This window comes from Paramisgurnus dabryanus, chromosome 20, assembly GCF_030506205.2.
Source record: "Paramisgurnus dabryanus chromosome 20, PD_genome_1.1, whole genome shotgun sequence".
Classification (NCBI taxonomy): Eukaryota; Metazoa; Chordata; class Actinopteri; order Cypriniformes; family Cobitidae; genus Paramisgurnus; species Paramisgurnus dabryanus.
This window is the reverse complement of record NC_133356.1, coordinates 33,276,067-33,298,569: the sequence shown is the minus strand read 5'-3', so window position 1 is coordinate 33,298,569 and position 22,503 is coordinate 33,276,067. Positions and strand designations below refer to the sequence as shown.

The 22,503-nt window shown below is 36.4% G+C and overlaps 2 protein-coding genes across 2 annotated transcripts; one reads left to right on the top strand and one right to left on the bottom strand.

The window, feature by feature from the left end:
* Positions 1-492: 492 nt before the first annotated feature.
* Positions 493-6,965, bottom strand: cox15 (cytochrome c oxidase assembly homolog 15 (yeast)). Its single transcript, XM_065249695.2, has 9 exons — positions 6,790-6,965; positions 5,986-6,173; positions 4,469-4,591; positions 3,978-4,164; positions 2,738-2,905; positions 2,579-2,660; positions 1,909-2,063; positions 1,722-1,835; positions 493-1,331 (listed from the first exon to the last, which is right to left on the bottom strand). The coding sequence occupies exons 1-9, from the start codon at positions 6,859-6,861 to the stop codon at positions 1,200-1,202; spliced, it is 1,221 nt and encodes a 406-aa protein (XP_065105767.1). The 5' UTR covers positions 6,862-6,965; the 3' UTR covers positions 493-1,199.
* Positions 6,966-8,345: 1,380 nt separating this feature from the next.
* Positions 8,346-19,728, top strand: cutc (cutC copper transporter homolog (E. coli)). Its single transcript, XM_065249699.1, has 9 exons — positions 8,346-8,438; positions 8,910-8,979; positions 12,061-12,120; positions 12,630-12,839; positions 14,367-14,402; positions 17,825-17,958; positions 18,715-18,742; positions 18,947-19,052; positions 19,152-19,728. The coding sequence occupies exons 1-9, from the start codon at positions 8,361-8,363 to the stop codon at positions 19,261-19,263; spliced, it is 834 nt and encodes a 277-aa protein (XP_065105771.1). The 5' UTR covers positions 8,346-8,360; the 3' UTR covers positions 19,264-19,728.
* Positions 19,729-22,503: the final 2,775 nt, after the last annotated feature.

Sequence of the window (22,503 nt, the reverse complement as noted above, 5' to 3'; positions counted from 1 at the left end):
ATTAGCATAATCTTATGATTTTGGTCATTAAATCTTCATTGCACTCCGTGAAATGTGCGAGTTGCTTTAAATTGAGTTTCAGGAAGTGATATTTATATCTATCATCTATGAGAAACAGTTTGCATCTGTCAACAACACTCACAACAGTATATCTGCTTACTACTGAAGACTCAAACACTCATCATTTTACATCATGACATTTCTCAGTAAATATATAAAAGTTTAAAAATGTACATTGCTATTGATGTCCTTGGATAAACCAAACAAGTATCCGTTTATCCACTAGGAGAAATGGGAATATGTATCGAGCTAAATGCTGAAAACATAAAGTTCTTGCATTTGATCTGTAGTTCAACATTTTGTTTTTCTAAATGTCATTCATGGTTATTGCTAGCATACATTTAAAATACATTGCTGTGTTTCTTCATGTTGTATATTCTGCCCTCTAGTGAAATGATATGAACAATGCATTGAAGGCGTACAATTTTAGCCTGATTTGAACAAACCTCTTTACTTTATGAAACATTTTATTACAGATATTACAGTATTTCATTAACAACTGCAGGAATATGTTTAATATCTCAGCACTTTTTGTCTTCTCAGGATTTATCATTTATTTCTGGTGCCTTTAAAAGGACTTTACAATTCTACTATGAAAGACAGCTAAATCCTTAATTAATATTTGCCAACATATTTTCCTTTTGAATGTTGATTACTAAACTAATAGCAGCGCCTTATGTTAAAATACTTACCCAAATCATAGTTCATTACTGGATGAGCCACAATTTTATGATTGACAAGTGAGTGTGGTATGAATAATGGTCATAATTGTGTTTTTGACCAGCCTTCTTAATTCCAGATAGATGACGTTATATCAAGTTATCAATTTTCTTTTTTCAGCACATGGACATTTAGGAAAAGTGCTCATGTGACTCATCTGTTAGAACTTGATTAAATGAAATGCAGCATTAAAACTTCATGTGTGATTTATTCTGATCAGTGAATTCAGGATGAATGTTAAGCAAATGATTATTTTCATATAGTTACAAAATTTGCACAAATAAAACATGTTTTTCACAATGACAGTGGGCTGGGTCTGTCATATACACCCATACATACAACAACGTGATGTCATGATCAAATGATGCACTTAAAGAATAATTTAATGAAATATACACATTCCAATAACCTCATTTTAACTACTTGACCACTTTACGCAGCTCAGCCAAAACAAAGATGGCCAAAGTGAGGAGCGCCACGGATCCAGACTGATGTGTGGCCGCCAGCGATGTGGGAACATAACACAACAGTGTAGTGATGCCAAGGACCACCTGACAACAAATTACATGACCACCGTTACCTCAGTGAAGATCTAGATTGCATTAGCTAGTGACAAACTGACTTTCTGGCGTATAGTAGTTTAACCTTTGTATACTTTTTACTTTTAGCTGCCTAAAAAAAACAAAAGCTCCAGTGGATTAATACATCTTTTGAAATGAAATGATATAGGTGTATACACTGCTTAACTGACAAGCAAACCAAATTTTTTCAAGTAACTGCCACACTAATGTGTTTCTGGTTAATAAGTTAAAACTATTAGCATCTGGAATGACATGCAGGTGAGTAAATGACGAGAGAATTTTCATGTTTGCGTGATCATACAATAACTACAAGGGCTGTATTGTTTTATGTCAAAATATTTATGTAAAAATGCTTTTTACCTGTGTGTAGGCCATGGCAGTGAGACATCCGATGGCAATCTTTGTCCTCCTGGGTAAATACATCCGTCTGGAGAAGAGGTAAAGTCCTGTGATGGCTGCCAATGATGAGATGCCCTGCAGAAACACAAAACACTATCAAATCTCTCTAACACACTAATGTATTTCAGAGGATGTGTACGGTTCTTACCAGACAACGGTGATCAAACTGGACTGTTGTGGGATTTTCAAACACATTTTTGATGGTTGGGGAGAAAGCCAACAGATCGTCAGGGATCCAGCGCTCGCCCATTTTTGGGAAGGAGTTATACACTAAACCTGCATCCAGTCCAGCCACAAACGCACCTGTAACCATAACACATTGATTTTCTTACTTCACATTCATATTGTTACACATTTTCTGTATTATATACAATAAGTTTGAATTGAATGATTTTATTTAAAATAACTTTTTTATTACACTTTTAAATGGGTTAATTATTTTGCATTGCAGGGCCTAATACAATTGCATTTAATAAAAAGTTTATTTCTACTTTCCATTCACTGAACCTGATCCCTTTTCATCTGCTTTGATAGCTAGACATATCAGCATTATTGTGTTTTTCTCGAACACAGAAAGTGAAGACTTGATGTTTATTGATGCTATTTGGTTTTGATGTTGTATTTTTTTCTGTATGTTAATTTATTGTCTTTATAACTAAAGTAATACAAAATTCTTAAATTCATTTGATGAAATATACATTGTGACTGAAGACACCAAATGTAAACAAATGATCACACTTTCACATTTTAGATGAAGAGTAAACTCATTATAACTGTGATTGTAAGACAGATGTGAAGTATATCATAGTTTTTTATACCTGAGAGAGCTGTGAGGAAGACCAGAGCTCCGGTACCTTTAGCAAACCTCCTGAGCTGAAGCAAACTCCGGCTCTCTGGAAGCTGCAGAAGATAAGAAGATCTGTGTTAGGACATTAAGACATCATAAAACATCCTTACTCATAATAGACGAGTGATACCTTGTTAGGAGGCAGCAGGAGCGTAAGTCCTGTCCAGAGACTGGCACAATACAGCAGAAGAGCTGAACCCAGATGAGCTGACAGTCTGTACTGACTAACACGAGGGACGTCGTATGATTCTGGCTTTTCCTCCAGTCCACTCTTCACCATATACCAGCCGAGAAGACCCTAAACATGAGCTGATATTAGCTGATAGTCATTTAGCTAGTGACACATAAAGCGTGGGAACATAACTCCTCTAATCACGTGATGGACAGAGCAGAGTTACAAAAGAAAGAAATAACACAGCATTTAAATGTAATACTGTTGGTCTGCAATGATAACAATATCTTAAATGTTACTTGTCTTCAGCTGGATTTAATGGGATAGTTCGGCCAAAAATGATATTAAACCCATGATTTCCTCACCCCCAAGCTGTCCGAGTTGCATATGTCCATCGTTTTTCAGACAAACACATTTTCAGATATTTTAGAAAATGTTTTAGATCTTTCAGTTGATTAAATGTAATGTTACGAGGTCCACCCATAGTCCACGACCTTCAAGTCCAAAAAAAGTGCGTCCATCCTTCACAAATTAAATCCAAACAGCTCCAGGATGATAAACAAAGGTCTTCTGAGGGTAATCCGCGTGGTGTTGTTGTTGAAATATCCATATTTAAAACTTTATTAACGTAAATAACTACCTTCCGGTAGCGCCGCCATCTTAGTCGCGTCCGCATTCAGGATGAGACCTTACGCAGCCTACGGAGGCTACTCTGCTGCTGCTCTGTGCCCCCGCCCTCCGAATTTGTCATACGTCACTAAGAAAAGTGCGTACACTACGCTAATACTCTCTCATGAATACTGAGGAGTCTAGGATGGCGGCGCTACCGGAAGGTATTTATTTTCGTTAATAAAGTTTTAAATATGGATATTTCTACAACAACACCGCGCGGATTACCCTCAGAAGACCTTTGTTTATCCTCCTGGAGCTGTTTGGATTTATTTACACTAATTGAAAAGAACGTTCAAATCTATTTTTTTAAATGTTGTAATAAAAAAGCTGCTCTGCCAAACTGTTGCTATAAAATTAGAAGTACACGATTCTTTAGAAGATATGCGCTACAGCATTAGGATTTGTGCTTACTGATATGAAGTAGTCAAACCTCTTCATCAGAAGTGGGCATCTCAAAACTTTTGTCCATATAGTGTATGTCTACAGATGTATGACTAAACGGCATGCGATGCACTGAACACCTTACCTGAAACACGACGAAGCCACAAAGGCCCAAAACACGAGTTTTCATCGAGCGGTTGAAGTATCCTCTTCTCCAGAAATATACAGTAGGAAGAATGTATGCTAATCCCACCAGTCGACCCCACATACGATGACCCCACTCCATGTAGAAGATAAACTTAAACTCTGTCAGCGTCATGTCATGATTCATGCTGATAATAAGAGACATCAGATTGTAATAGCAAATTCGATGTAACCAAACACTGCATTACATCCTGTAGTTTAATAACATGTAGTTTATTTGAATTTTCTTTATTTAACCAAATAGTATATCTCTTTTTTAAGGGAGAAATTGTCTAAATGTGCCTACAACACAACTAATATAACAGAGATTACAATCCCACAGACAACTACATTTACAGTTAGTACTGCTACTGTAATATATACTGGCTGACTATGACTATGACAATTCAGTTCACATACAGTAGAGTATAAAGTGAGGAGAAATGTACTTACATTTTAAACTCTGGGAACTGTTTATATTTGGAGAACTCATCTTCCCATTCTGCTTGAGTGCGAGGTGGCTTCATCTCCTTTACTAAATGCCAATCAACCATAGAAAGTCCAGACTCTGTTAACCTAAGACGTGTTATGAGTTAGTCTGACTTGATTAAAACAACAGTAACAGCACATGTGCAGTATAAATCAACCCAATGAGTTAAAACATTGTTTCTTTGGTTTCTCTTTATGCTTAGTCATCATACAAATCAAATGTCGCGTATGAAATCTAATCTACAGTTTATTACAGGGCAAAGCAGTAGTTTTTATGGAAAAGCTATAATTATACAAAGCATTCTTAGCATCAAATTGTTTAAAGGGGACCTTTTTCTATGTTTAAGTGCTATAATTGGGTCCCCAATGCTTCTATCAACCTTGAAAATGTGAAAAATCAACCCAGTAACCTTGGTAAGTTTTGGGAAACCATTCACTGCAAGCAAGTGAAAAAATAGGTCATTGAAATTTGGCTCCCCTTGTGATGTCAGAAAAGGAGCTTATTATAATAATACTGCCCCTTAATCTGCACTATCCAACCACAGCACTGCCATTTAGCGCAGAGATCAGCTCATTTGCATTAAAAGGACACACCCAAAACGGCACATTTTTGCTCACACCTACATGTACAAAGTGGCAACTTGAACATGTTATAATAAATTATCTATATGGTGTTTTGAGCTAAAACTTCACATATGTACTCTGGGTACACCAAAGACTTATTTACATATTAAAAAAGTCTTGTGAAATGTCCCCTTTAAAGGTACAGTGTGTGATTTCTTAGAAGGATCTCTTGACAGAAATGCAAAATAATATACAAAACTATCATAAAATTAAACAAAATGATCAGAGGTGTATAAAGAGTTATGTTTTTAATCACCTTAGAATGAGACATTTTATCTACATACTGAGGGTCCCCTTAGATGGAATTCGCCATTTTGAGCCATTTGTTTCTACAAAAGCCCTTAATGGACAAACTTTTTTTACTAAGTTGTCTCCGAAGATGACACGCTTGTCCGGTGGCAGCTACTGTAGCTTCTCTATGCGTTTCAAAAGCGAGGGGTGAGCAGTGGACTGAGCCATTGGTTGCAATTCGCAACATCACCACTAGATGCAGCTAAAACTTACACACTGCACCTTTAAATAAGAAAGCATGTGTTCATTTTTTACCCATTGTTTTGTGTTATCCTATTTAACATATTATGTGTCATTTTGTGTTAAAATAAATAAAAGTGATAACACAAGATGTGTTGTTCCAATAATGATGGGACAACACATTTATGTGCCTTAAGTTCTAGAAACAAAATGCATTGTTTTAACACAACTGTTTTAAGAGTGTACCTAATAACTAGTCAATAATGAAAATTTGTGGTAATAAGCACTTATTAGTTAAAGAAGAACCTCACCAATAATTAGTCATGTTAAATTTTGCGCAGTAAATTATGCAATACAAAGCAAATGTTGTTTTTGTTTGTTTTTACCTAGTCACACCTCCCAGAATGACAGCGCCCAGAACCAAACCACTGCATCCCACTAACCAGCGGCCGACCACTCGATCTGTTCTTGCATTAGGGATTGATACAGTTGTTTTACTGATGTTTGCAGTTCCACCTTTGGTGACCACTGTGGTCTGTCCTCTCCTCAGCATCCATTGTGTCAAAGGGATTTGCTGTAAATATATTCATATTTAATATTCACTTATCCTCAGGAGCCATGGGGATTATATTTCTGTTGCCGTTTGGACCTTCAAAGACAAAGTACCCGACTTGTATATAAATCTCTGAGAACCAGACAATTTAAAAGATTTCAACTATAAACCTTATTTAATTAACATCAAATGTTTTCTTCTGTAAACTAATGCTTTAAAGTGAATAAACAATAAAGCATTTATTTTAAATGTCATTTATTTAATTGGGGTCTTTAACTGAATCCATGCTTATCATTTTAAATCTGCATATTTGAATGAATAAAATTAAAAATAAATTAATGAGCTGTTGGAAGATATGGCTAATATTAGATGCATTATAAAATTACTGTACTTATTCTGTTTAACATTTTAATTGTGTAAAATGTTTATAATATTTTATAATTTTGTTCTGCAATATATTTTAATGTAAGAATGAGTAGTTTAGGTCACATTTATTTAATAATATATTTATTTTTATATTCTCATTAGGACACAGACTCTGACGTCATACACTGACAAATATCACACAGCACTGACACTAATGAAAAACATATTTATTGCTACTTTAATCAACGGCATTAATATTCAAGCGTCTTACTTTAATTTTTGGAAAGCTCCTCCCTGCAGTATAACACCCGTTAGACAAGATCAGTCTGAGTGCAGGTAACATCGTGATCGTAACCTTTATAAGATAAAATGATGGTTAAACTCCTCATGCATCCACCATGATAACTTACATGAACACCACGCTCAACTCTGACCCATGACGTCACGCGTCACTGCGACCAATCACTGCGTTTACTTCCCACGTGCTTGTCCCTCCTGAGAGTTCATTGGATTACAGTGCGTTTGGTTCTCTGCTTTAGACCAATCAGAAGCGGGAAATCGGAAGCAGTGTGAGATTCGAAACTATGGTTCAATAGAATCGTTGGTTTTACAAAATGATTCACTTAAACAGAGCTTTCGATAAGCCGCACAAGGAACTAGTGATGGGAGAAATGAAGCTTTTCGAAGCTTCAAATCAATTGAACCAATTGCTTCGAAAAAAAGCAGATATGTCCAAAAATTTTACACTTTTTTTTACAAAATAATAGCAAGATTTGTATTAAAATATGTTTTAAAAATTATTGAACCTAATTAAGACATAGTTAAAAGTGTATTATGTGTTTTTAGTTTTATTTAGGGCAAACAAATCATTAAAACTAACTAGCATTTTAATTATGCACATTTTTGTCATTAAATCTGTCTATAAACAAAATGGCAATGTTATTAGTCAGAAGGATAGATGTTTTATGAACTTGCATAATAAAACGAGAAGGGTATTCCTGCACAACTGGAAGCTGCAGTTTTAGGACCCCAGTTCTATGACCGCAGTTCTATGACCCTACGTTTTTGTGACAGCGCCAACTACCGAACTGGATGAATAAAACTGACCCGAGTTCACCTAAACATATTAGACACTGCTCATGTGATCAACTCCCCCTAGTGGTGAACCATTGGATTTTCGAAACGTTTCGAAACAGTTATGACGTAATAAAGCCTCGTTTGCTAAAATCACGTGACTTGGGCCAGTTTAAAACACGCTCCGAACCACTGATTTGAAACAAATGATTCGTAAATGTTTCGAAGCCTCACGAAGCAGTGCTTCGAAAACGATTCACTACAAGGAAGACTTCCAATACGCATTTCATTCAGTTGTTAAATAGACATCTAATTTCAAAGAGTATTTAACGCCGTTGGAGTTTCTAATGCTATTTAGAATTTCCTTCTAAAATCATTGTGGGCTACAATATCCTGAAAACACTGTCCCAAACATCTTCAGGAAATGGAAATGTTTGCTTCGTATACAAGTGAGATTAATTGGAGTACAGTTTAGGGTTTCTTAATTGCTTTTAAATTATATTATCATTTTCAATGGAAACAAACTTTGGATGAGTCTGTTTATACGACATTTATAATAAAACTGACAAGATCGTAAAAATTTCGTTTGACACACGTTCCGAATCATCGACTCGAGCAAAAGATTCATTCTAGCAAAATATTCACAGATTCCTTGTAAAGCTGCGCAGAACGATCGACATATGACATCAAAGTGTTGCGAGAGTGTCTCGAATGCACATCTCTCGCGGTATTTTGATGTCATAGGCCGACCGGTCTGCCCAGCGCCAGATGAAGTCGCAAACAAGAGCGTTTCGAATCAGTCCAGTGTCTGTCTTCAGTCGATGGACGATTTCGCGTCTCAGCAAGGTAACACAACTTGAATAACTGACACGTTAATGATGAGCGATATCTGTTTCACATTGTGACTCACCAGCACACGAGCATATTTAATGTTATTAGTCATGTTTACCATGAACGCAGAGTTTAAGAAGTCGGTCTAGTATCGCGTTAACAAATAAACACGGTTGTCAGTTTGATATGATTGACAGTGGAATTAGTTGCTTGGTGGGGACTGTTGAATTATTCAAATTCATATTTTATTATAAAATATTAGTCTTTTCGTCCTATTCCGATATTCCATTAGATATATTTTGAATGACTTTCTTTATATGTAATGTAAGCTTCAAAGGGGGAAATGAATGGCTGCAATGTTCTATGATTCACACCGTTTTTTGTTTGTTTGTTTTGTTTTTCATTTCTTTAAGTTCTAGTGCAAGTTGAGAGTGTAAATGATCTTTTAGTGTGCTATGTTATTGACTCTATCTTTCTCTCTCTCAGATGTTGGATGGCTTCCTGATGGAGAGTTGTGTGGACTCGGTCGAGTCAGCCATAAATGCAGAAAGAGGAGGTACAGTTTAATGCACGTTCTTCAGTATCCTCGATATCAGAACGAGCAGTGGTACCCAAACTGAGGCGTGCGAGATGGTGCCAGGGGGTGGCAGTTTTATGACATTTTATAAAATACATTATCATACATTCTGTAAAATCAAAGCTAAAAAAAGCTTCTAACCAATAGCATAAAATTTTATAATTAAAAAAATCACATAACACACGCAGTTTTTGCTAAACTCATGTAGGAATACACTGAATGTTCAGCAACAGAAATTATTCTGCTGAAAATAACGAACAAGGCCAAATAAATTTTACAGAACAATGAGGTCTTTAATGGCGCAGTCGGATAGTAACCACCGCAGAGTGAAAAATAACAAATGCAAAAAACATGTTGGTGAAAACATTTTAAAGGGGCCATGTCACACGACTTTTTTTAAGACGTTAAGAGTACACATATGAAGCTCAAAATACCATATAGGTTATTATAGCATGTTAAAATTGACACTTTGTAGGTGCGAACAAAAATGTGCCGGTGTGGGTGTTATTTTAAAATGCAAATGAGCGGATGAAATTCAAACACTGCTTGCAATGATGGTGGTTTGTTGCGATAGGCTTTATGGCCAGCTGCACTCCTTCCTGAACTTCAGCCAGCTTCTTGTTTCCTGATGCCATTATTGGACAAACTGATTAATCCAGATGTGCCTGACCTCAGTGGTCACAAACAAACTGATTAATCCAGGTGTGCCTGACCTCAGTAGTCACAACAACAATAATCAGACACACCTGGATTAATCAGTTTGTCCAATAATGGCAGACAGGAAACAAGAAGCTGGCTGAAGTTCAGGAAGTAGTGCAGCTGGGCAAAAAGCCTATTGAAACTAAATTGTGCTGTGAATAATTTTCTCTCTCTCTTTCTCTCTGCACTAAATGGCTGCGCCGTGGTTGTATAGTGCAGATTAAGTGGCGGTATTATTAAAAGAAGATCTCCTTGTGACATCATAAGGAGAGCCAAATTTCAATGACCTAATTTTTCACGTGGTTGCAGAGAATGGTTTACCAAAACTAAGTTACTGGGTTGATCTTTTCATACTTTCTAGGTTGATAGAAGCACTGGGAACACAATTATAGCACGGAAAAAGTCAGATTTTCATGCCATGGCCCCTTTAAAGTGTCAGAAAAAAGACAAAAAAACATAAAGCACTACACGTTTTATTTATCATTTAAAATCAAGACATCCTGAACACCATGCAGCCTAAACGGGAAAGACACGGCGGCGCTGATCCTGAATTTCTGCTGAATGCACAAGCATGGAGAAAGGGAGACTTTAACTCTTCATCTTATGTCATAGATTGACATAGAGCATCAGCAGTATGTTATAAAAACTTCCTTAAATCAGTAAAGTCCTACAATGACAAACATGCTTATATTAAACAAGAAATAAAACCTTTATTAACAATAAGCTTTTTGTTAGACCACTTTGTTGAGTGCGTTTTTCTCTGTCATCTCCTGTCAATCTTTTTGCCGTCTTTCACTCTCTCTTTTTGCTAGCGCTTGACCGTGCACGCAGGTGCGCTTCCGCTGCTCAAAATACAGTGCTATATAAGCGTTTCTTAGGGCAGAGTAATGAATAGGTTATTTGCATTTTGCGCGGGAATAGGAGATCGGATTAATATCTGTTTAGCCAAGACTCATTTATGTGGTCGAATGTAAATGAAACAGTTTTAACAAGTCTGAACTATCTGATCAGAGAAGTGACCAGGTGTAAAAGGCCCTATAATGATTGCTGGAATGTAAAAAGAAAATTCATTGTTAAATAATGTAAAATAAATGTAGTAAAAGATGTAACTTTAATGGTGAGAAAATTGGCAAAATAATTTGAAAAAAACATTTATTAGGCCTTTGGCTGAGTTGTTCATTTTGTCAGGGAAACATTTTCTCTGCGTTCCCCAGTTTGAGAAGTGAACCACTGACTTAAAGCCACAATATTTAAGATTTTTGTAATAAATTATTCAAAAACTTCTTGCATTGTGTTATACATTTCATGAAATCGTGATTTTGCCTAACCCAATCATGCTATGTTATTTTTCCCATATCGCCCACCCCTACGCTATTGTCAGTTTCCGCTTGTAGAACTCTAGCACTCAGCAATTCATTTCGATGGCATGAAATAATGTGAGCAAACCGAGGGGCAACCTTCTGATCTCTCTGATGAAGCCAATACAGAAGTGACTTAAACTGCAATTCATCGACTGGCCACTAGAGTCTGGCTCCAAAAGGGAATCAATTCCTATAGACCACCAAGTTAAAAATGCACAACTTTACAGTAGAAAATAATATGTTTACAGCCTGGTACAAAAAGTGTTTTGGTCTGTATAGCTAATTTTGCCCTTCATGACAACTGTGAGGGGGTGAAATTGTTTTGTAACTCATCCGTTTAAATGATATTAAGCCTTAAAGTTCTGCATAACTAAGGGCGTGGCCACTTGAGTGACGGTTGAACAGCCACTGCTGTCACTAGAATCGAGCTAGGTAGGCGTGGTTTCAGAAACCAGCCACCTCAGCTTCACCCATGTCCCGCCTCTTTACCCATTTAAGTGATTCGCGGTGACGCGCGGCCAAGATTGCGACAGCAGGCGACGCCTACTTTAAGCTTCAAAAACGGTCTTCACAAACCAATAGGTGACGTCACGGACACTACGTCCATTTTTTTTTACTGTCTATGGATCAAACGTACAGGTAATAAAAAATGTATTCATTATCTCATCAGTGAAGTATACGTGTATTCCATACGTCTCTGGATGATGAAAACAACATCTCCCATCGCTCCACTCTCCTTCAAAACACCAATAACCTTTGCCTTTGTTTTAAAAAGCGACCTCTGGTGGCACAATCCTACACATTGTTCTTTGTGCGTATGTAACATGCTACTACATATTTTTGCTAGATATTAAATTATAAAATGTGTTCTTCTGGCATATAAAAATCACATCTGTATAGCCTATATCAGATGCATAGCACTTAATATATACTGTGAATCAGTACATGTTTATTGGATGGTTGTAGTTTTTAATGGAAAGATCATGTGTTTAATCTGCAGGTTCTGGACGTATTGAGCTCTGCTCTAACTTACTGGAGGGAGGAACAACGCCCAGCACAGGTCAGTACACACACACACACTGATACTTTATTATAACATTATCTGTGCAGTACTCTGGCATGAAAAAGTTTTTCATATAGAATTTAGTGAGAATGATACTAATAATTAGATCTTTTCTACCTTAACGTTTACAAGTGTAGACACAGTACAGAAGAGATGTACTGATACTACAATTATGAGCTTATAACAGTATCTAATTATTTTTTACAACATCTGCCAACACTAATAGTTAGGTGGTGTATTTTTTTAATGCTTTTTTATACATTTTGTTATATCTTTTGCGCACTGATGGAAATGGCCCCAAACTATGCATGTGCTCTGAGTGCATGGTCACGATGAACCAAACCTAATTTCATAAAAATGCCAATTGTATTTGTAAACTATTTTGGACAAAATTCAAAACAGCAGACAAAGTAACATTGGATTCCATAGTCCACACAGCCCAATATGGCTGAAGATTGAGTTTCATTTATAGTCTGATGTTTTCAGTTGTTTTGTTCTGCTTTCAGGTCTTTTGCAGATCGTCAAAGAGAATGTAAAGATTCCAGTTTATGTTATGATTCGACCCCGTGGCGGGGACTTCTTGTACTCAGACTGGGAGGTAGAGGTGATGAAGAAAGACATCGATCAGATGAAGAGACACGGGGCAGATGGGCTAGTATTTGGAGCGCTGACAGAAGATGGACGTGTGGACTCTGAGCTTTGCATGGAACTTCTGGGTAAAGTTTGTCTGCTTCTTTCTAAGACTAAATCTTTAACCAAGTCCTGAGGGTACTGAAGCAGGATTTCAGTAGCTGCTTGGCATTGTTCAGTTGTCCCTTAAATGGGGAGATATTTAACTCCTTATTAACAAGATGTTGAGTCAGTCTCAAGTGTCCCAAGAATGTCTCTGTGAAGTCTCAGCTCTAAATGCACCACTGATCATTTATTATACCATGCTTTAAATGCGGGAGCAAAACATGCTTTTTTGTCCCTGCGAACTTTCAGAGAAGTTCTGTTAGCATAGGTCTGAATCCTGCCAAGGAAGAAACCTTAGGCTGCATCTGAAATTGCATAATGTGACAGTAGGTACTGTATTAGGGTGTTTTCACATATAGTTCATTTTAAAAGAACCAAACCCAGTTCACTTAAAGTGAACCAGAAAGGAACTAGCCGAATGTGACCTCAGTCCTTTTGGTGTTCACATAGTGGACTCAAAAGAGGACCCAGTTCTTTTTTTAGTCCTCTTCGGTACTAAGGTGATCTCAGACCCTTTCTTGTTCACATCACAACTAACAACATAAGAACTTCTGTGCAGCAGTTGATTTTGATACAATGTCAAAACCACACGCGAAACAGACCGGGTTCTTATTGATTTCACTTATCAAAAAGAAATCGAACCACAAAAGAACCCAAAAGCAAACCGTACTCAGACCACCTCCAGACGTGGTCTGAGTTCGGTTCGCTTTTACATCCTTTTATAGTTGGGTCTAAGATCACTTGTTTTTTTCACATATACACCCTGAACTGCCCTGAGGGCTAGGTGTGAAAACACCCTTAGATGAAGTACCTACTCATGGACTGCTAAAACAGTAGGTACTATATAGTATGAATATGGATAGTATGAATGAATTCAGATGTACATCGTCCACCATGTTCACATCACGTGACATACGACATCATAACAACAAGTTAGTCGTTAACTGGAATGACATTAAACAAGCGCAGTTTAACCACAAGGGACAGCTGTATAATATATGGATTTGCATATGAATAGGGCAGCTTACTGCCTTTGGGCATTTTTTAATTAAACAACGCCCTTCTATTTTCTTTTTCATTTAATAACTCCTCTCCAAAGTGTACATCAAATGCCAGAAGTAGTAGGTAGAAGATGGTATGGCGTTAAATAAATAAAGAAAGAAGTTGTAGGTCATCCGGGTACTTTTCGCTCACTGTTTTGAATTTGGACATACTACTCACCTCGCCTACTGCCTTTCGCCTACTATATAGTTTGGAAGTAGGCGGTATCGGCCGTCTTACTATTTCTTTCTGTTTTGTTTCTGTCTGTATTGTTCTGAACTTTTTATGCTATTGAAACCTTATGATGAATTACTCATATTATATATGTCTTTTGTATTTTAAAGTGGAATAAAGTGTCTGCTAAATATTAATAAATGTAAGACAACATACAGACTAGACATATTAAACATATGTGGTTTTGCACATCTCAAATGTAAAATCAACAAGTTTTTTTTGTATGTCTACAGCGACTTCTCGACCTCTACCAGTTACATTTCACAGAGGTAAAGTGAATAAAATGTATCTTTTAATTGAATATCCTTAATATGTATGTATATTGTAAAGTACATTTTGATGCACTCTTTATTTTAAAGTCCCCCTGTGGTTAAAATCAAGATTGGGGCTCTTTTTTTTCCTGATGCATTATATGGAAAATATGAAGAGTTTGGTTCCAAAACGCGATAAACGCCATAAAAAATAATGAGTTACTGCCAAAATCAGTATTATATCAGGTCAGTATTTAAAAGTAAATTCTTAATTTTTTTTCAATTCAATTTTATTTATATAGCGCTTTTCACAATTGTTAATTGTTGCAAAGCAGCTTTACATGAGTAGATGTAGAGGAGAACATTGAAAATCAATAGATAGTATAAGAAGTAGAATATAGCGGCTAAGGATAAAAAACCGTGTAAGCGAGCATATTAATAATGTAACGTATACAGTAAAGTGCTAAGTTAAGCCAAAGTTGTCTGACTCTCCCTGGGACTAAAAAAAACCCCCTAGGAGAAAACCCAATGGGAAAAAATCCTAGAAGGACAAAAAACCCTAGGGAGAAATTAATATTTATATTTATAATACAACCCCAAAACAGAAAAAGTTGGGACACTGTAGAAATTGTAAGTAAAAAAGGAATGGAATAATTTACAAATCTCATAAACTTATATTTTATTCACAGTAGAATATAGATAACATATCAAATGTTGAAAGTAAGATATTTTGAAATGTCATGCCAAATATTGGCTCATTTTGGATTTCATGAGAGCTACACATTCCAAAAAAAGTTGGGACAGGTAGCAATAAGAGGCCAGAAAATGTAAATGTACATATAAGGAACAGTTGAAAGACCAATTTGCAACTTATTAGGTCAATTGGCAACATGACTGGGTATAAAAAGAGCCTCTCAGAGTGGCAGTGTCTCTAAGAGGTCAAGATGGGCAGAGAATCACCAATTCCCCAAATGCTGCAGCGAAAAATAGTTTTCTGAGTTTCTAAGAGAAAAATTGCAATGAGATTGAAGTTATCATCATCTACAGTGCATAATATCATTCAAAGATTCAGAGAATCGGGAACAATCTCTGTGCGTAAGGGTCAGGACCGGAAAACCATACTTGATGCCCGTGATCTTCGGGCTCTTAGACGGCACTGCATCACATACAGGAATGCTACTGTAATGGAAATCATAACATGGGCTCTGGAATACTTCCAGAAAACATTGTCAGTGAACACAATCCACCGTGTCATTCGCTGTTGCCAGCTAAAACTCTATAGGTCAAAAAAGAAGCCATATCTAAACATGATCCAGAAGCGCAGGCGTTTTCCCTGGGCGAGGCTCATTTAAAATGGACTTTGGCAAAGTGGAAAACTGTTCTGTGGTCCAACGAATCCAAATTTGAAGTTCTTTTTGAAAAACTGGGATGCCATTTCATCCGGACTAAAGAGGACAATGACAACCCAAGTTGTTATTAGCGCTCTTTTCAGAAGCCTGCATCTCTGATGGTTTGGGGTTGCATGAGCGTGTGTGGCATGGTCAGCTTACACATCTGGAAAGGCACCATCAATGCTGAAAGGTTTATCCAAGTTCTAGATACATATGATCCCATTCAGACGTCGTCTCTTTCAGGGAAGACCTTGCATTTTCCAACATGACAATGCCAGACCACATAGTGCATCAATTACAACATCAAGACTGCGTAGAAGAAGGATCTGAGTACTGAAATGGCCAGCCGGCTAGTCCAGATCTTTCACCCAAAGAAAACATTTGGTGCATCATAAAGAGGAAGATGCGACAAAGAAGACCTAAGACAGTTGAGCAACTAGAAGTCTGTATTAGACAAGAATAGGACAACATTCCTATTCCTAAACATTGGTCCTCCTCCAGTTGTTCCTTGTATGTACATTTAACTTTTCTGGCCTCTTATTGCTACCTGTCCCAACTTTTTTTGGAATGTGTAGCTCTCATGAAATCCAAAATGAGCCAATATTTGGCATGACATTTCAAAATATCTCACTTTCAACATTTGATACGTTATCTATATTCTACTGTGAATAAAATATAAGTTTATGATATTTGTAAATTATTCCATTCCTTTTTTACACACAATTTCTACAGTGTCCCAACTTTTTCTGTTTTGGGGTTGTATATAGACACGGTAGGGATAGGAAGCGTGTAAGACTAGACATATTAGATGCGCTGTGATGCATATTAAGACTAGACATATTAGATGCATATTAGATTTTACGCAAAATACAATAACCGCCGTGTTATTCTGTCATCTTTTCTCCCTTTTTTCCCAAAACGCAATAAACGCCACTCCTCCTTTTCTACAGAATGCAATAAATCCGCTCCACAAATTACAGCGCACCATTCACGCAATGTAAACAAACAATGGCGGTGCGTTGAGTACACAGAGTCCTAGTTTTCCTCATCTACTTTGTACTTCGTGATCAACAAACAAACAAAAACAAAATAATACTTTAATAGCAATGATAAACCTGTGGTGGTTTTTGTGACATGAAAGAAACGTAAGCCATCAACATCTAATAATTTACGCGAGAGGCACTCAGGAGACGGAAAAATGCCGGCTGCTTGTTCCCCCGACAGCATCAAGCTCTCTCGTGCTAATACATTGACCCCTCAGGGGATCTTATAAAAACTTTTATGTTACGCAAAGCCAACTTAAATTGAGCAGGACCAAACATTTTACAGCTGATCGCAGTCAAAAAAGTTCAGGAACGACTTCCCAAGTATAACGGCGCAGCAATGATAGTGTTCTTAATATGACAAAGAAAGTGTTTTGATTAATGACATTAATGTTTATTTTTTTAATCGGTGTGTACAACTGTTCAACTAAATGAATATAACATGGCAAAGATGAATGCATATTTATATATTGATTCAAATGATTTATAACAAGTTGTCATGGATTTATTGCATTTTGTGGAAAAAATAATCAGTTTTTATAATAAATCTTTGAAAATCAAATTATGGATTAGAATTTTTTTATGTTTTTATAAGCTAAAGATGCTATGTGAAAGTTTGTAACAGAAAACAGTGGTTTTCATCTTGTCACTTTCTTGGTACAGAAAACACATTTTTACCCAAATTAGTCAAAATGGATTTATTGCGTTTTGGAACAAAACTCTTCATGTTGTTCCTTACTTGCTGACGATACCAAATTTAACCAGACATTTTCTGCTTTAGCATTTTACTTTTTCAGACAATACAGCCCCTCCAGAAATGGATTTAAGTTTCAAATATTCTGTTTTGTTTTGTTTTAAACAGAAAGGGTTCTGATTAAATGTATCATTAAGGAGTAGATCAGCAGAATTGAAATCAGAACCAGCATCTGCAAATTTTTCAACCTTACATAAAAAATGTAAATATCCTGAAATGTAATCATATTGTACTTTCTGTCTTTCATTACAGCATTTGATATGGTCCATGATCCAGTGGTTGCCCTGGAAGCGCTGGTCTCTCTGGGCTTTGAGAGGATTCTGACCAGTGGTTGTGACAGCTCTGCACTGGAAGGTTTACCTGTCATTAAACGACTAGTGGAACAGGTAAGACACTCGCTCTTAGAAGATCAGATGAAATTATTTTATATTCAAATTTAGTTTCACTATACACGTGAATCAAGACATCAGACAGCATTTTAGTACAGGCTGTTTAAGAATATAAGATCTGTTCCTACATAACTTTTGGGCGTGGATTTTAAGGCAGCATTCTATCTGTCCTATTTGGATTAGTAAACACCAGAAAGAATTGTGACAAGCATTGATAAGAATACAGATAATAAATATTTTCTGTAAGCTTTAATACTCAAAGTAATGATTCAAATACAGCATCATGACAATCGGGACAATTTTGCATTAATTATCGCTGACGTATCGACTGCGATATGGCTCAGCTTGTCAGTGAACTACGGCTCTGTGTAATAAATGCCGCTCCATCTGAAAGCAGCTGATGGTGATTTTTACTAATAATCAAGGAACCATCATTACGGACGAGATCTGCATGATAGCGCATGCGATTTATCCTGTAGCCATAACATTTATTAACAATACAATACACTACAGCAAACATTTACAATACTGGACAAAGCACTGGGAACAGGAGACGAGGAGCAGGTGCAGGAGAGTAAGGGATTCTGGGAACTGGAGTTCCTAGGGAGATGATGGGGAAAAACAATGGGAAAGCAGGCAGACATACTGGGTTTCTGACAATTACCTGACAAAGAGCTGTGTAACAAAACTGGAAAAAGGCCTGAACTAAATGATAAAATTATTAACACTGTTTCTTTCTCTTTACATTAATAGGCAAAAGGCAGAATAATCATAATGCCAGGTATGTTTCTATAAAGATTTTAACGATAAAAGTTTTTTGTTTACATCAAATCATCCTACATAATGTAAAAGACATATCTTAACTGGATATCTTTAATATTGACTAAGATCAAACCTAAATTTTTATTTCACATATGGCAAAATTTACCAGTGACTGACAGATCTGATGATTGACAGACAGGGTTGTTGTGTTTCTGTTGTGCAGGTGGTGGAATCACCGAACGAAATCTTCAGAGGATTCTTGAAGGTTCTGGAGCACAAGAGTTTCACTGTTCAGCTCGATCCAGTAAGGACTCCACTATGAAATATAGGTGAGATAATAAAGAAAAGCTGAGTTGTTTTTGTGAAAGATTTCATCTGTACGGGCCAGAGTTTTATTAAATTTGTGCCGTTTCTGGTTTCTTCTCCAGAAATGCAACTGTGAGAATGGGAGGCGCTCTCTGTGTACCAGAATATGAAGTAAAAGTGACAGATGTGACTAAAGTGCGTACGCTGAATGCCATTGCGAAGAACACTCTCTAGGATATCCTTTAAGAATCTCTTTTATTTATTTCTTAACAAAATCAATGTCCTGTAGACTGTCCTGGTTATACTTTTGTATATATACACTAGGTATTTTCATGCCAGAAAGGTTTTGTAAGAACTGGAAATGAGATTCTGTTTATACAAAATATTCTCTGTCAAAGTCAACAGCGCTGCTTAATTGTTTTGCTACTTTTGACATTGTCAGCAGGTGTGTAATAAAATCTCCCTGTACCTATGAGCCACTGTGCTATTCTTTGATATTTGTGTCCCGCTTACCCCATTTATTAAATTCTTTTATTTAGTGTATTTTTTATTGTTGCTGTCCATCTACCAGAGGGTATACACAAAAGGTATACACACAGTGTTTGGTATTGAATGACAGTGTATAGGCCCACATACTGTATGGATGGGGTCTGACTAGACCAATGTTGGATTGTAGTGGTGGGCCGCCACTTGGTTCAAGTGCTGATTTTTTTGACCCAGTCCAGCCCTGCTTCAATTGATTCAACATCTCGACAGAAGCCTAAAGGAGCACATGTCACACCTCTCCACATCATTGGCTACCAGTCGCCGTCTGAACTTACGGCAATTCTCAAAGTATTGCTTTCCTGTGACAACTCTCTTTGCTATTTTTTCCTTGCTTTTTAAGTCACTTTGGAAAAAGAGCATCTGCTAAATGTACATGGAATAGCACTTAGAAGAAAAAAATGATATACATTACAGTAAGAATTTGCAATGAACGTCTGTATAAAAAGCGCAGAGAAATTCACTCTGAATGACAAAAAATTAAAACCTAGACATGTTGCACACTTCTGTACACCCGCCGCTACAGTAAACATTAATACAAAATAAAACACCTGCTATTACATGAAGACTCTTCTTTATGCTGTATGTATTTGTATATGATGGGTTTATATACAGTTCTGTTCTGTATATATATTTTTGAATGTGGAATTAACTGATGTTAGGTATTTCCTTTTTTTGAGACTTGCTTTTCAATAGCCGGCCAGTAGAAATGCTGTTGTGGGGGCACACACAAATCATGATTGAAACCCATTATGGTAAATATTTACTAAACCCACCATGAATAACCCAGTGTGAGGAAGAAATGAAGAAGTGGCCTGATATATCATATGAAGATATTTTCAATTCTTTTGTGTTGTTGTCCAGAGTTGACTATAAAAGCACAGAGGCATACCATACCAGCCCCTATATTGTGAGTTTCTTCATCACAGCATTTTTTAATTGACTGTTATAATGGTAGCACTTTATTTTACAGTACGTGTACTTACAGTGTACATATATGGTAAATAAGTTGTACTTACCGACAAATGTGTGGTACTTACTTTTAGGTATCTACATGGTAAGTAATTGGTATCATTACTGTACTTACCAGTAGTACATACTTGGTAGTTAAAATGTAACTCTAGATAAGTACTGGGTAATAACATATACATACGTATAGTGTAGGTATACTGTAACTAACTAGAAACACTACTGTACTTACAAATGAATGTACAATATAAGTATTTAGTATTTACATGCAAGTTAGGGTAAATGACAGGTATTTAAAGTGTACATATATGATAACTAATATCAAACACTACTGTACTTACAAATTGTATATACATGATAAGTGTATGGTACCTGTAGGTCATAAATAAATGACCGGCACATATGGTGTACAGTATGTATACTGTAACTAACAAGAAACACTACTGTACTTACAAATAGTATATACATGATAAGTGTGTTGTACCTGTAGGCCAGTGTAAGTTAATGAAAGGCATATATGGTGTATGTATGTATACTGTAACTAACTAGAAACCTACTGTACAATGGTCGATGCTATATCTTAGGTGGTAGGTCCTATATAATAACTGTGTAAAAAGCAACACTTTATTTTACAGTCCTGTTTCCATGTAGTTACCATGGACGTACTAGTGAATGTACCCAGTAGTTAATACGTATGATAGTCAATGGTTGGATTTGCTTCACAGTGACATGTATATGATGCTATATCTTAGGTGGTAGGTCCTATATAATAACTGTGTAAAAAGCAAAACTTTATTTTACAGTCCTGTATCCATGCAGGTACCATGGATGTACTAGTGAATGTACCCAGTAGTTAATGCGTATTATAGTCAATGGTTGGGTTTGCCTCACAGTGACATGTATATGATGCTATATCTTAGGTGGTAGGTCCTATATAATAACTGTGTAAAAAGCAACACTTTATTTTACAGTCCTGTTTCCATGTAGTTACCATGGATGTACTAGTGAATGTACCCAGTAGTTAATGCATATTATAGTCAATGGTTGGATTTGCTTCACAGTGACATGTATATGATGCTATATCTTAGGTGGTAGGTCCTATATAATAACTGTGTAAAAAGCAACACTTTATTTTACAGTCCTGTTTCCATGTAGTTACCATGGATGTACTAGTGAATGTACCCAGTAGTTAATGCATATTATAGTCAATGGTTGGATTTGCTTCACAGTGACATGTATATGATGCTATATCTTAGGTGGTAGGTCTTATGTAATAACTGTGTAAAAAGCAACACTTTATTTTACAGTCCTGTTTCCATGTAGTTACCATGGACGTACTAGTGAATGTACCCAGTAGTTAATACGTATTATAGTCAATGGTTGGATTTGCTTCACAGTGACATGTATATGATGCTATATCTTAGGTGGTAGGTCCTATATAATAACTGTGTAAAAAGCAACACTTTATTTTACAGTCCTGTTTCCATGTAGTTACCATGGATGTACTAGTGAATGTACCCAGTAGTTAATGCATACGGTTATTTAATGCTTGGTTTAAAGGACAAAGATACTGAGTACCAAAATGGCACATCAGTAATGTTTGTTCTTATCATATAGGTATGGTATAAGTATAACTTACATTTACCTGCAGGTACAACACACTTATCATGTATATACAATTTGTAAGTACAGTAGTGTTTCTAGTTAGTTACAGTATACATACATACACCATATATGCCTTTCATTAACTTACACTGGCCTACAGGTACAACACACTTATCATGTATATACTATTTGTAAGTACAGTAGTGTTTCTTGTTAGTTACAGTATACATACTGTACACCATATGTGCCGGTCATTTATTTATGACCTACAGGTACCATACACTTATCATGTATATACAATTTGTAAGTACAGTAGTGTTTGATATTAGTTATCATATATGTACACTTTAAATACCT

Excerpts from the sequence above, each read along its gene's own strand:
- cox15 (XM_065249695.2), bottom strand. The coding sequence starts at position 6,861 with ATGTTACCTGCACTCAGACTGATCTTGTCTAACGGGTGTTATACTGCA. Across the intron at positions 2,906-3,977 it reads GTGGCTTCGTCGTGTTTCAG|GGTCTTCTCGGCTGGTATAT; the intron begins GTAAGGTGTTCA and ends GCTCATGTTTAG. Across the intron at positions 2,064-2,578 it reads CTTCCTCACAGCTCTCTCAG|GTGCGTTTGTGGCTGGACTG; the intron begins GTATAAAAAACT and ends TTATGGTTACAG.
- cutc (XM_065249699.1), top strand. The coding sequence starts at position 8,361 with ATGAAGTCGCAAACAAGAGCGTTTCGAATCAGTCCAGTGTCTGTCTTC. Across the intron at positions 12,840-14,366 it reads GCTTTGCATGGAACTTCTGG|CGACTTCTCGACCTCTACCA; the intron begins GTAAAGTTTGTC and ends GTATGTCTACAG. Across the intron at positions 18,743-18,946 it reads CAGAATAATCATAATGCCAG|GTGGTGGAATCACCGAACGA; the intron begins GTATGTTTCTAT and ends TCTGTTGTGCAG.